This window comes from Oryx dammah, unplaced genomic scaffold, assembly GCF_014754425.2.
Source record: "Oryx dammah isolate SB20612 unplaced genomic scaffold, SCBI_Odam_1.1 HiC_scaffold_13, whole genome shotgun sequence".
Taxonomy (NCBI): domain Eukaryota; kingdom Metazoa; phylum Chordata; class Mammalia; order Artiodactyla; family Bovidae; genus Oryx; species Oryx dammah.
Window position 1 is genome coordinate 11,296,919 of NW_024070197.1, and position 12,952 is coordinate 11,309,870.

At 46.3% G+C, this 12,952-nt stretch overlaps 1 protein-coding gene across 4 annotated transcripts in view; it reads left to right on the forward strand.

Annotated features, from left to right (window-relative positions):
• The first annotated feature begins 11,538 nt into the window (after nucleotides 1-11,538).
• The window catches only part of ZC3H4 (zinc finger CCCH-type containing 4), a 37,026-nt gene continuing 35,612 nt past the window's right edge, over nucleotides 11,539-12,952 (forward strand). The window contains exon 1 of one of the 4 annotated variants that reach the window (XM_040252447.1): nucleotides 11,539-11,696. In XM_040252447.1, coding sequence (XP_040108381.1) covers nucleotides 11,539-11,696 — 158 coding nt within the window. The other 3 variants (XM_040252448.1, XM_040252450.1, XM_040252449.1) reach the window with 3 other exon arrangements.

Here is a 12,952-nt window from a genome sequence, read left to right on the forward strand (position 1 = left end):
GCTCCAGCCAACATCCAGGACCATCCTTCTGGCCATGTGAGGGCGCCATCTTGAAAGGAGATTTGATCCTCTGGCAGAAAATCACCCCAGAGGGAGCAGAGAGAAGCTATTCTTGCCAAGCTCTGCCCAAAGTACTGAGCTGTAAGTAAAATAAATGTTTACTGTGAATTCCCTGGCTGTCCAGTGGTTAAGACTCGGCAGCTTGCAGTGCCGGGTCGTGAGTTCAATTCCTGGTCCAGGAACTAAGAACCAGAAAGCCCTTTGGCACAAGTGTGCTGACACTTGCCACAGAGCATTAGAAAACCTGAATACTCTCCCCACCCAATTTTCTCCCTTCTTACACTCTCCCTTATTGCCTGACCCCAGCTTCCTTTCTCTTTCTAACTCTAGTGCTCTTTCTCTGCTGAAAGTGGTATAAAAATAAATAGAAACTTTGAGAAGTGCTGTCAAGGGAAAGAAGGAGCTACAATAGTGTCTAATTTAGTGTAGGAGTCAGGAAAGAGTATTCTGAGAATGCAAACTCACTCTCCATCTTTCTGAATTTAGTCTCTCTGATGGGTTCATTCATTTACATTTCCCTGGGGACATCTTCAATGCCTGCTTCCCTGGTGGCTCAGGTGGTAAAGAATCTACCTGCACTGTTGGAGACCCAGGTTTGATTGCTGGGTGGGGAAGATGCCCTGGAGAAGGGCATGGCAACCCACTCCAGTATTCTTGCCTAGAGAATCCCATGGACAGAGGAGCCTGGAGGGCTACGGCCCATGGGGTTGCAAAGAGTCGGACACGACTGAGAGACTAACACTAAGCCACTAACTCCTCATTGCCCAGCCCCATGCTAGGCAACAGATAACCTGTAGGGGGAGTGTTTTGCACTGTGGGCTTAGGGAACATTTCTTAGAGGAAGTGATAACCAAGTAAACAGGAGAGGAAGAGAAGTCAGGTGACTGAGCCATGGTGACCCCAGGAGACAAAGCATCAATCAAGAGGCAAAATAATGATTTGTTTTGTTTTTAACTGACGTATAATTGACATACAACATTGGATTAAAGTGTGTATTTTTTTTTTAAAGCCTCGCAATCTATTTGTTAATTGTAATATGTGATCATTGTGTGTGCTTAGTCGCCAGTACAGGGATTGAACCCAGGAGAACTCCACATTGCAGGCGGAGACTCTTTAAGACTGAGTATATTCTATTGTGAGTATATACCACATTTTGCTTATCCATTCATCCATCAATAGACATTTGGTTTGTTTCTACCGTTTCAACTATAGTGAATAATGCAGCTGTGAACACTGGCACACAAATATCTCTTTGAGACACAGTTTTCATTTCTCTTGGGTAGATACCCATGGGGCAATTTGCTTTTTAGCAACACCTCATCAGAACAGCTGCCCAAACTGTGACAGAGTAACTTAAAGGGGGAGGAGAGCAGTTATTCAATACATCAGGCTCCTGGGTTTAAGGATTACATAATTACCTCCACCCAGGTGACTGCTCACCATTCACCAACGCAGTGGTTCTCAATCCCACCTGTACATTAGGATTGTCTGGAGAGCTTTTTAGTGAAGACAGTGCCCAAACCCCACCTTCAGAGACGGCTTAATTGGTTCGGGGTGGAGCTGAGACTTTGGGATTTTTACCAAATGCTCCCCAGATGATTCTAAAAGGCAGTCAGGGTGGAGAACTGTGGAACAAAGGTCTGTGTCTTGTTTCATTCTAGTCTGAATTCTTTTCCTCCTCTTCCTGTTAGAACCATGTAACTCTTAGGGGTATTTAAAAGACATGGGGGGGAGGTATGTGTATGGCTGAGTCCCTTCACTGTTCACCCAAAGCTATCACAACATTGTTAATCGGCCATACCCCAATACAAAATAAAGTTTTTTAAAACTTAAATTAAAAAAAAATAGATAAAAGACATGGGGAAGGGGTGGAATTCCCTGGCTGTCCAGTGGTTAGGACTCTGCACTTCCACTGCAGAGGGGCACACATTCAATCTCTGGCTAAGGAAGATCGCACATGCCTGGTGGTTCAGCCATAAATAAATAAAAGACAACAGATAGAGAGACAGATTAGGAGTTTGGGGTTAACACATACATGCTACTGAATATAAACGAGATAACCAACAAGGACTCCCTGTATAGTACAGGGAACTATACTCAACACCTTGTAATAATCTGTAGAAGAAAAGATTTTGAAGAATATGTATGACTGAATCACTTTGCTGTTCACCTGAAACTAACACAACATCATTAGCCAACTATGCTTCAGTTTTTAAAAAATGACATTGGATTAAGCTCTGGGTATCTCTCATGGCAGAGACGACAACGGCACCCCACTCCAGTACTCTTGCCTGGAAAATCCCATGGACGGAGGAGCCTGGCAGGCTACAGTCCATGGGGTTGCTAAGGGTCGGACACGACTGAGCGACTTCACGTTCACTTTTCACTTTCACGCATTGGAGAAGGAAATGGCAACCCACTCCAGTGTTCTTGCCTGGAGAACCCCAGGGACGGGGGAGCCTGGTGGACTGCCGTCTATGGGGTCTCACAGAGTCGGACACGACTGAAGTGACTTGGCATCTCTCATGGGTCTGTACAGATTTTAATCACGCTTTCTAAGCCATTCTGTAGACACAGTTTCTGCTGTTTAGAGTAGAAACTATGAAAGTCAAAGGATAAGTGGAGTCTTGAAAACAAATACGTTTTAATAAAAGTATACTATAATAAGGGGCTTGCCAGGTGGCACAGTGGTAAAGAATCCTATCCTGTTTCTAAATAAGCTCACATTCATAGGTAGTAGGGATTGAGATTTGAACATATCTTCTTGGAGACATGATTTGACCTATAATACTTTGTACAGATGTAAATTCATCAGTCTGTATAATGTAATGTATGTACTGTATTATATTATATGCATGTATGCTCACCTGCTCAATCGTGTCTGACTCTGTGACTCTGTGGACTGTAGCCCACCATGCTTCTCTGTCCATGGGGTTCTCCAGGCAAGAATACTGGAATGGGTTGCCATTTCCTTCTTCAGGGGATCTTCCCCACCCAGAGGTCAAACCTGAGACTCGTGTCTCCAGCATTGGCAGACAGATTCTTTACAACAGTGTATGTGTTAATCCCAAACTCCTAATTTAGCCCTCCTCTCCATTCCCTTTTGGTAACCATAAATTTGTTTTCTATGTGTGTGTCTCTTTTTGTTTTGTAAATTAGTTCATTTGTATCACTTTTCACATACACATAAACTGTTTATTTCAGACTCTTTTCCCTTATTGGTTATTACAAAATGATGAGCACAGGTCTTCTGCTATATGGTAAATCCTTGTTGGTTATCTGGCTATGAGATTATAATTGTTTAATTTGGATGATATATATATGACTTTCACTTTTTTCTTCCCTCTATTTTTGTGTATCTTTGAATTTTTCCAAAATAAAACTGTGGGTTTTTTCTTTTTTAAAACCTTGTTTTTTAAGTTCTAAATTTAAAGCTATTGCACTCTGCTGTGTTACTGTTTTCCAATCAAAGGGGAAAATATCAATGACAGGATCAAATAACTTCTGTGGGGAAAATGCCAAAGATAGAATCAAACAACCTCTGCTCAGGAAAGATGTTTAGAAGTCATGGAATGACTGGGCAGCAAAGGGCTATATCAAGTATTTTTTGGATAAGCCTTTGGAAATAAACACTTTTGCTGAGTTGCCTTGTGTTATTAAAGTGAACAAAGAATCTGTCTGCAATGCGGGAGACCTGGGTTCTATCCCTGGGTAGGGAAGATCCCCTGGAGGAGGGCACGGCAACCCATTCCAATATTCTTGCCTGGAGAATCCCCATGGACAGAGGAGCCTAGAGGCTACAGTCCATGGGGTCGCAAAGAGTAAGACATGACTGACTAAACACACACACACACACACGGATCATAGGAAAATAGAGGAATCAAACTCTTTTTTTAAATTTATTGATTTTTGGTAGCACTATGTCTTCATTGCTCCGTGCAGACTTTCTCCGTTTGAGGTGAGCAAGATCTCTTATCCTCTGTACCACCAGGAAATTCTAAGTGAAACTTTTTTGAGTTGCAAACACAGACTCGGAACTTTGAATGATTTGTTAATATATTTATCTTGAAATTGACCTTAAAGATCCAGGGCATGTACTTATTTGCATTTGGTTAGGGAGTGTCCTGAGTGAAATTTTACTCATGTGAAATTCACATAACATAAAATATTTTGGACTGCCAAGGAATACCCCAAATTAACCATTTTAAAGAGACTAATTTGGTGGAGGAGGGATAAATTGAAGGTTTGGGACTGAACATATATACACCACTATATTTAAAATAGAAAATCAACAAATATCTATTATGTAGCACAAGGAATTCTGCTTAATACTCTGTAATAACCTAATTGGAAAAAGAATTTGAAAAAAAATTTTAAATGTATAACTGAATCACTTTGTTGTATATCTGAAACCAACACAACGTTGTAAATCAGCTATAGTTTAATCTAAAATACAAATTAAAAAATAAATAAAGTGACCAATTCAGTGACATCGAGTAGAGCCACCACTGGCAACCACCACTTCTACTGAGTTCCAAAACACTCTTATTCCAAAAGTGTTGGTGTGCGTTTATCTCCAAGAGTCTACCATGACTTTGCTATGTACAAAATTCCTAAAGAACTGGAAAAGTTCAGCATGACAGCTTAATATAACTTAGCATAAACAGTTTTCCCCATTATTCACAAACTAATGTTGCAGAACATTCTATCATCCCCACCTCTACCTTCTAGATCTGGTAACAGCCCCCTCATTATTGTGATGCCTCAAAAGTCCACGAAAATTTCCAAAACGTCCCCAAGGGAGCAATATTGTCCCCTTGAGAACCAATTGACAAGCAAAAATAATTTCCCTCCATAATTTCCAAAATGTCCTCTAGGGGGCGACATCATCTCCTTCAGTTCAGTTCAGTCACAGTCGTGTAGGACTCTTGCGAACCCATGGACTGCAGCCAGGCTTCCCTGTCCATCACCAACTCCCGGAGTTTACTCAAAGTCATGTCCATCGCGTCCCATCTCATTCTCTGTTGTCCCCTTCTCCTTCCGTCTTCAACCTTTCCAAGCATCAGGGTCTTTCCCAATGAGTCAGTTCTTCTCATCAGGTGGCCAAAGTATTGGAGTTTCAGCTTCATCATCAGTCCTTCTAATGAATATTCAGGACTGATTTCCTTTAGGATTGACTGGTTTGATCTCCTTGTAGTCCAAGGGACTCTCAAGAGTCTTCTCCAACACCACAATTCAAAAGCATCAATTCTTTGGCACTCAGCTTTCTTTTTAGTCCAACCCTCACATCCATACCAGAGAAGGCGATGGCACCCCACTCCAGGACTCTTGCCTGGAAAATCCCATGGACAGAGGAGCCTGGTAGGCTGCAGTCCATGGGGTCGCAAAGAGTCAGACACGACTGAGCAACTTCCCTTTCACTTTTCACTTTCATGCATTGGAGAAGGAAATAGCAACCCACTCCAGTGTTCTTGCCTGGAGAATCCTAGGGACGGGGGAGCCTGGTGGGCTGCCGTCTATGGGGTCACACAGAGTCGGACACGACTGAAGCGACTTAGCAGCAGCAGCACATCCATACATGACTACTGGAAAAACCATAGTTTTGACTAGATGGACCTTTGTTGGTAAAGTAATATTTCTGCTTTTTAATATGCTATCTCGGTTGGTCATAGCTGTTCTTCCAAGGAGCAAGTGTCTTTTAATTTCATTAAAAGATGGCTGCAGTCATAATCTGCAGTGATTTTGGAGCCTAAGAAAATGAAGTCTGTTACTGTTTCCACTGTTTCCCCATCTATTTGCCATGAAGTGATGGCACCAGATGCCATGATCTTAGTTTTCTGAATGTTGAGTTTTAAGCCAACTTTTTCAGTCTTGTTGTTCACTTTCATCAAGAGGCTTCACTTTCTTCTTCACTTTCTGCCATAAGGGCATACAGGCCCCTCTCTGCCCAGAGGCAGAGAGGCAGGCTTGGACAGCTAGAGCTGGAAGGCAAGGGGCTGCTACAATCTCAGCCCCAGAGAGGGCATCATCTCCTTAAGAACTAGTTAGACACAGGCTCACTTCATAAACTGAACTTCTTTACCTCCAACCTTCCCAATAAATCCAAGATTGGATTAGCAAAAAAGAATGTGGGAATAATGATTGGGTTGGTAGTCAGTAGGATCCAATACACCATAATGTCTCTCTTTGACCAATGGTCTCCTTTCTTCCCCAGGGTTTCCAGAAGTTGAAGCTGGCACTGCATCCAGACTCTGTGATGTCTCCTCTCTAAAGGACTGCTCACCCGTGGCACAAAGAACCCACCCTAAAGCCATCCCAGGAACTAGAAAAATCACATCCTTTTCTGGAATTATGATTTTCCAAGAATACCTGGTGGCTCATTCAGTAATGAATCCACTTGCAATGCAGTTCAAGCCCTGGGTCAGGAAGATGCCCTGGAGAAGGAAATGGCAACCCACTCCAGTATTCTTGCCTGGGAAACTCCATGGACAGAGGAGCCTGGTGGGCTACAGTCCACAGGGTTACAAAGAATTGGACACAACTGAGCAACTAAACCACCAACACCAAATGAACAGTGAAACAGGTGCAATGGATTCACTGATTATAGATCTATGCACATTATAGAAGGTTCTGTCTCAGAAAAATATGGGCACCTGCCAAGTCAAAGATGTTTTGGAGATCCAGAAGAAAAGGTATGTTGGAATGGATTTTTTTTTGTTGTTGTCCCAAAACAAAGGGAAAGTTGCTAAAACTTGTATTTCCTCCCACCCCTAATACCAGAAAGCCAAAACGTTTGGGGGCCCTCTAGGAGTTTTAGCGGCAATTTGTATCATGATTGGGAGACATCACCAAAGGACATTCTAGGGCTTCTGGGCCCTATGCAAGAGGAGGTTCTCTAGATGCTCCAAGATATAGTGTGTTGTTCAGTTGCTCAGTCGTGTCTGACTCTTTGCGACCCCATGGACTGCAGCACACCATGCTTCCCTTCCTTCACTGTCCCCTGGAGTTTGCTCAAACTCATGTCCATTGAGTTGGTGATGCCATAAGGGAGTGGGAAATTTCCCTCTTCACCCTTCTTGAATTCTTGTGGCTAGATTCGTAATAAAATTGAAATAAGACAGATTAACAGGAGAAAAAGAACTGAAACCTAAGAAGTGGCCAAAACAGGCAGTAGACAAAACTTGTCTCTTTTAGTGGGTTTCCCTGGTGGCTTAGTGGTAAAGAATCTGCCTGCCAATGCAGGAGACACAGGTTGGAGCCCTGATCTGGGAGGATCCCACATGCCATAGAGCAACTAAGCCCATGCACGCCAACTATTGAGCCTGTGCTCTAGAGCCTGGGAGCTGCAACTGCTGAGCGGGTGCGCCCTAGAGCCTGTGCTCCACAACAAGAGAAGTTATAGCAAGGAGAAGCCTGCACACTACAACCAAAAGAAGCCTCCACTCACTGAAACTTGGGAGAAGCCCAAGCAGTAACAAAGACCCAGCACAGTCAAAAATAAATAAATTTTTTTTGTAAAAAACATATTTCTAAAAAAAAAAAAATATTTCTTGTAGGAAAAAAGACACAATAATTTGGTGAGAAATTGACAAGATAAACTTAGATTTGAGTGCTTTCTTAGTAAGGAATTTAAACAAAATTTGGTTTGGGGTAGTAAGTTAGAAAAAAAAGTGTTTATACATATATTTTTATAACTGTTATTATTATTTTAATTTTGGCCACACCATTTTAAGATTTTTTTTTTAATGTGGACCATTTTTAAAGTCTTTATTGAATTTGTTACAATATTGCTTCTATTTTTGGTTTTGGTTTTTTAGCTCTGACGCCTGTGCGATCTTTGCTCCCTGACCAGGGATCAATCCCGCATTACCTACTTACTATCCCCAATCTCCTTTGTGCCTTTATATGTACTTGTGGGATATATACTTTGGGGGTTGTCAATAAAAAAAATGAATTGATCAATCTAGGAAAGAAATGGAAAATTTTATTTGAGTCAAATGGAGGATTATAACCTCAGAAAGTTCTGAGACTCTTCCACCTGTTAGAGGCCAAAGCACAGTTATTTAGGTTTTTGAGACAGAAGACTGTACATTTAATGATGTAGAAAGTTTGCACAATTCAAATCTGGGGTACAGAGTGGTGGGTCATGTGGTCCCTTACAAAATCAAGAAGATGTTATCTTTTAAGGAGTTGTCTTGTTGATGCTGAGAGAATATTTCTCTTTACAGTTGAATATTTCTCTTTACAGTTGAGCATAACCATCTCATCCTTTGCCATGCTCTTCCAAACCCCATAGGCTAGGGATTTTTAGGAAGGTGTCGCTACCTAGGAGTGTGTGTGTTTGTGTGTGTATGTACTCAGTCGCTAAGTTGTGTCTGACTCTTTGCAACCCCATGGACTGTAGCCCACCATGCTCCTCTGTCCATGGGATTTTCCTAGGCAAGAATACTGGAGTGGGTTGCTGTTTACTACTCTAGGGGATCTTCGCTACCTGGGGATGGAAACGGAGTCTCCTGCATTGGTAGGTGAATTCTTTACCACTGAGCCACTTGGGAAGCCCCACTATGTAGGTATAATTGGTTAAATCATTGGCCATTGGTGATTAAGTTAATCTCCAGCCCCTCTTCCTTCTAGGGATTGGGAAATGAAAGTGAAAGTGAAGTCGCTCAGTCCTGTCTGACTCTTTGCTACCCGGTGGACTGTAGCCTATCAGGCTCCTTCGTCCATGGGATTTTCCAGGCAAGAGTGCTGGAGTGGATTGCCATTTCCTTCTCCAGGGGATCTTCCCGACCCAGGGATCGAACAGGGTCTCCTGCATTGCAGGCAGATGCTTTACCATCTGAGCCACCAGGGAAGCCCCCAGGGACTGGGGAAGGGGAGTAAAAAGTGCAATCTCCTGATAACTAGCTTGGTGGCTTTCCAAAAGTCACTTCATCAACATAAACTAAGGTGCAGTTAAAAGGGGCTTGTATGAACCTTTATCTATAGCTCTTATCACTTTGGACATTCCTAGGGTTTTAGGAGCTCAGTGCAAGGTACTAGGACAAAAACCACACATGCATTTTTTGATATAAATCACAATATAGATGGTTAGACAATTCACAGTCCTACCGGCAGCCAAGGCTCCCCCGTCCCTGGGATTCTCAGGCAAGAACACTGGAGTGGGTTGCCATTTCCTTCTCCAATGCATGAAAGATCTCACATGATGCAGAGAAATCCTGCAAGCCACAACTAAAACCTCAAACAGACAAATATTTTTTAAAAAATACTTTGAAAAATATAAAGCACTGTGTTAATTAACTGCAAGCTATTTTCCACAGTGCAGTACCACTAAGGATACTATATCCATAATGGTCTAGAAAACTATTTGTGACTCTATGGAATGCAAACATAATCTAATGCCTTATATAATGCAACACACTGTTTATAGAATGCAATGCACTATTTTTAAGAATAAAAATCTAAAGTTTCAAACTACTAGAGACTGCAAATTATCCTCCTGAAGATCTTGTGGCCCAGACCTGGTTTGCGATATTTTAAATTTTTATAGCAAAATTAATATAGCAGGCGATCTGACAGCCTCTGCCTCCATATTCTCTCTTAATGGCACAAGGCTTTTCTCTGTTCTTGGAATCTAACTGGTCCTTGCTTTGTCAGATTCTGAAAGAATCTATTTCCTCTGCCTGGAATTATCTCTTCTTGTCTCAGCTCAAACAACCTTGTCTGCCAATACAATAAGAGTCTTCATTTACTCTTTAACTTCCAGTTTCTTTCCCCTGTGGCATTATCGGTTTCTAAGCTCTATTAGGAAGAAACTGTTCCATTCGGCCATCACAGGATTTCGACCTGTACAAGGTGCTCATAAAAGCATCCAACGAAGCTCCTCTCTTATAAATAGCACTGAACAGAATTTCTTCAGGGGAGCAATGGAATGACAGCTGTGATTAAAAATTTGGTATGCTCCCTACGGCTAATCCTATAACCATAAGCCAATTAGCTAGATACTGAGGTTCAGTCTATATCCATCAAATGGGCATAATGGTAGCTCCCTTTGTAAGAGTTGTGAGGGTCAAAAGATTTTACGTTTAAAAAAAAAAAAAAAAGATTTTACGTTTTTATACTGTTCGAATCCGGTCAGCGTTCCCAAGTCTAGCTTTTGAGATCTTCTACCTACTAAGCTCAAGGTTCTTAAATTCTCCCAAAGAATTACTAAGACCCGCCCTCCCGCACCGCCCAAGAATAACATTAGCGACAGAGGTCTCTAATGACGTCATCTCCGGGCCTGTTCAGCTTCATCCTCCGGAAACCTAGAACTCCAGGCACCCGATCTCCAGCTTTCGGTTATTATTTTCTCTCCGTATCCCGAATTCCTTCTCTCCCATTCTCCCACCTAAGGCTTTCGACTCTTCCCGCCTCCCTTAAACCTAGCAATTTTAGGTTCTTCTCGCTTGCTCTCGGGCGAATTCCTCCAAGTCTTTACTCTCGTCATTAATCGCTTCACCAGCCCCACACTTCAGCTCTTTCGGTCTATAAACCTTATTACCGCCGCCGGGCATCACTCGGCTCTTTCCGCCTCCTGCCACTCACCCTCGACACTGCCTTCGGGTCTTTCCGGATCACCTCAGTTTCTTGTTATTTCCCAGTCCCGATTCGCTTCGGCTATTTCCGGCACCGAGGGGCTTCCCATTCTTTCCCTAGCCCCACCCCCATCGACAACTTCGGCTCTTCCCGCCTCTCGCGAAGTTCAGCTCAGCTCCTTCCGGCTTTTTCCGCCTTGCCTCGGCCTTACTCTCTCCCTTCGGCTCTTTCCGCCGCTCATCGGAAGAGCTGTCTCTGCCTCTCCGCTACACGTGACACGGCCTCCGCCTCCCAGTTCCCCCTCCCACCTCGCCTTTCCTCCCGCCTCAGCCTCCTGGCTCGTCCAGGCCGGGCCGCCATTTTGTGTCAATTTCTGACAGCGGCGGGGGCCGGGCAGCTGGGGCACCTAGGCGGGCTGACAGACAGACAGTCGGCCCGTCTCCGCGGCCCGTTTCCTCTCTTTGAAACCCCCCCTTTTTTTTTTAACCGCCCTCGCTCGCTCTCCTCTTCTCCCCTTTCCCCTCGCTTGCTCCATCGCGCGCGGCCCGCGCTAATTACACCGAACCACCCACCAGTGTCCGTGTCCCCCGGGTCTCCCACCCCCGGGCCCGCGGGGGTGCGTGTGTGTGTGTGTGTCGGGGGCGCCTCTCGCCCCGATGAGGGCCCTGCGCCCGTGAGCGAGTGACCCCGCGGCGGGCTGCGGAGTAAGCAGGCGGCGAGCGGCCCCCGGAGGCCTAGGCCGCGCGGCCTACGCGGAGGTCGGCGCAGAGGTGATTCCGAAATTGAAACAATATATACCCATTCCGATCAGGAGCCCTCAAGAGCTGAAGTGTGCCCCTCCCGCTACGCCCAAGCAGTCCTTTTTCGTGCATTAACATCCCCTCCCCCCCCAAAGGAACTATGGAGGCCGCGCCCGGGACCCCCCCGCCGCCGCCATCAGAGTCGCCGCCGCCGCCATCGCCACCACCGCCATCAACGCCTTCGCCTCCTCTGTGTCCCCCCGACGCCTGCCTGGCTACCCCGCACCTCCTCCACCGCCTCCCGCTCCCTGACGACAGGTCAGGCCCCCGGCCCTGCTGGGGCGGCGTCCCCGGGGGGAGGTAGAGGAGGAGGAGGAGGAAGGGGGGCGGCGGCCATGTTGGGCCGGGCCGCGGAGGAGGAGGAGGAGGAGGAGAAGAAGGAAGGGCGGGGTCGGTGGGTGTCTCTCGCTCGCTCGCTCTTTCTCGCTTGCTTTCTCTCCTGGCCTCATGCGTTTCCCCCCCCTCGCGGCGCTCGCCCGCTCTCCCTCGCTCTCGCTCTGTCTTTTTTGGGCGCCATGCTGAGGGGAAGGTGAGGAGGCGCCCCCCGGACCCCCTGCGCCCGCCCTGGGGAGGGGGCGCCGGGGGGGGGCTTCGGAAGCCCACGGGGGTCCTGGCTGCCCCTGCGCCCGGAGCTGGCAGCCACGGGCCCGCCTGCCTGTCGCCTGGCTTCGGGGAAGGGAATGGGGGAGGGGCTCCCGGACCCTTTGGGGGGATCTGGAGCCAGAGCCCCGCTCTTAGGGAGTTGGCGGGGTCTCCCAGCCCCCGGCAGTATCCTTTCTCCTGGGGGAGGTGTGCCCTGCCCTACTTGGAGAGGTACCCTAGCTTTCGTGGGAGACAGAAAGTGGGGGTTCGTTCATTTCTTTCTCCATCCTAATGGGGGGGTCCTTTCGGTTGGGGCTCTTTTACACTTTTTGGCGGGAGTTGTTGCCTAGCTATTCCCTAGGGGGGGCAAAAATTGCGGGGGGGGTGTGATCCCTTGCCCCTTTGGAAGCCCCTGCCTCATTTGGGGGCGAAGACCCTTCCCCAAGCTATTTTTAAAGGGAGGGGTCCTTCTGCTTTTCGTAGGTAGGTGATGGCGTTTATTGGCGCGCGGGGTTGGGGGGTAAGCTGTTGAGGTTTGGTTTCCCTGCCTGGGAGAGGAGAGGAAGTTGGTCCCCTCTTTCTCGTGGGGTTCCCTCCCTTTTCGGGCTATCATGGGGCGCCATCCCTTCCGGGAGGAAAAAAAACGAGGTTTCCTTGTGCTTTGCCAAGTGGTGAAAGGGAGCGCCCCCCTCCCCTGTATTAAGTGCGAAATGGGCTCGCCCCATGCCCTTCTCTGGAGGGTGATAAAGGGGCCAGCCCGGCGCGTTTCAGCGCGAGGTTGGGGCCCCATTTCCCCTGCGCCAGCAGAAGGTTGGGGTGCGGGGTTCGCCCACTCTTCCCTGGTAGAGCAGGGGAAGAGGTGGCTAGAGAGTGGATTTGGAAATGATAGCAGGGTTTCAGCCGGCTGGAGAGAGTCTTGGAGGGAGTGGGGG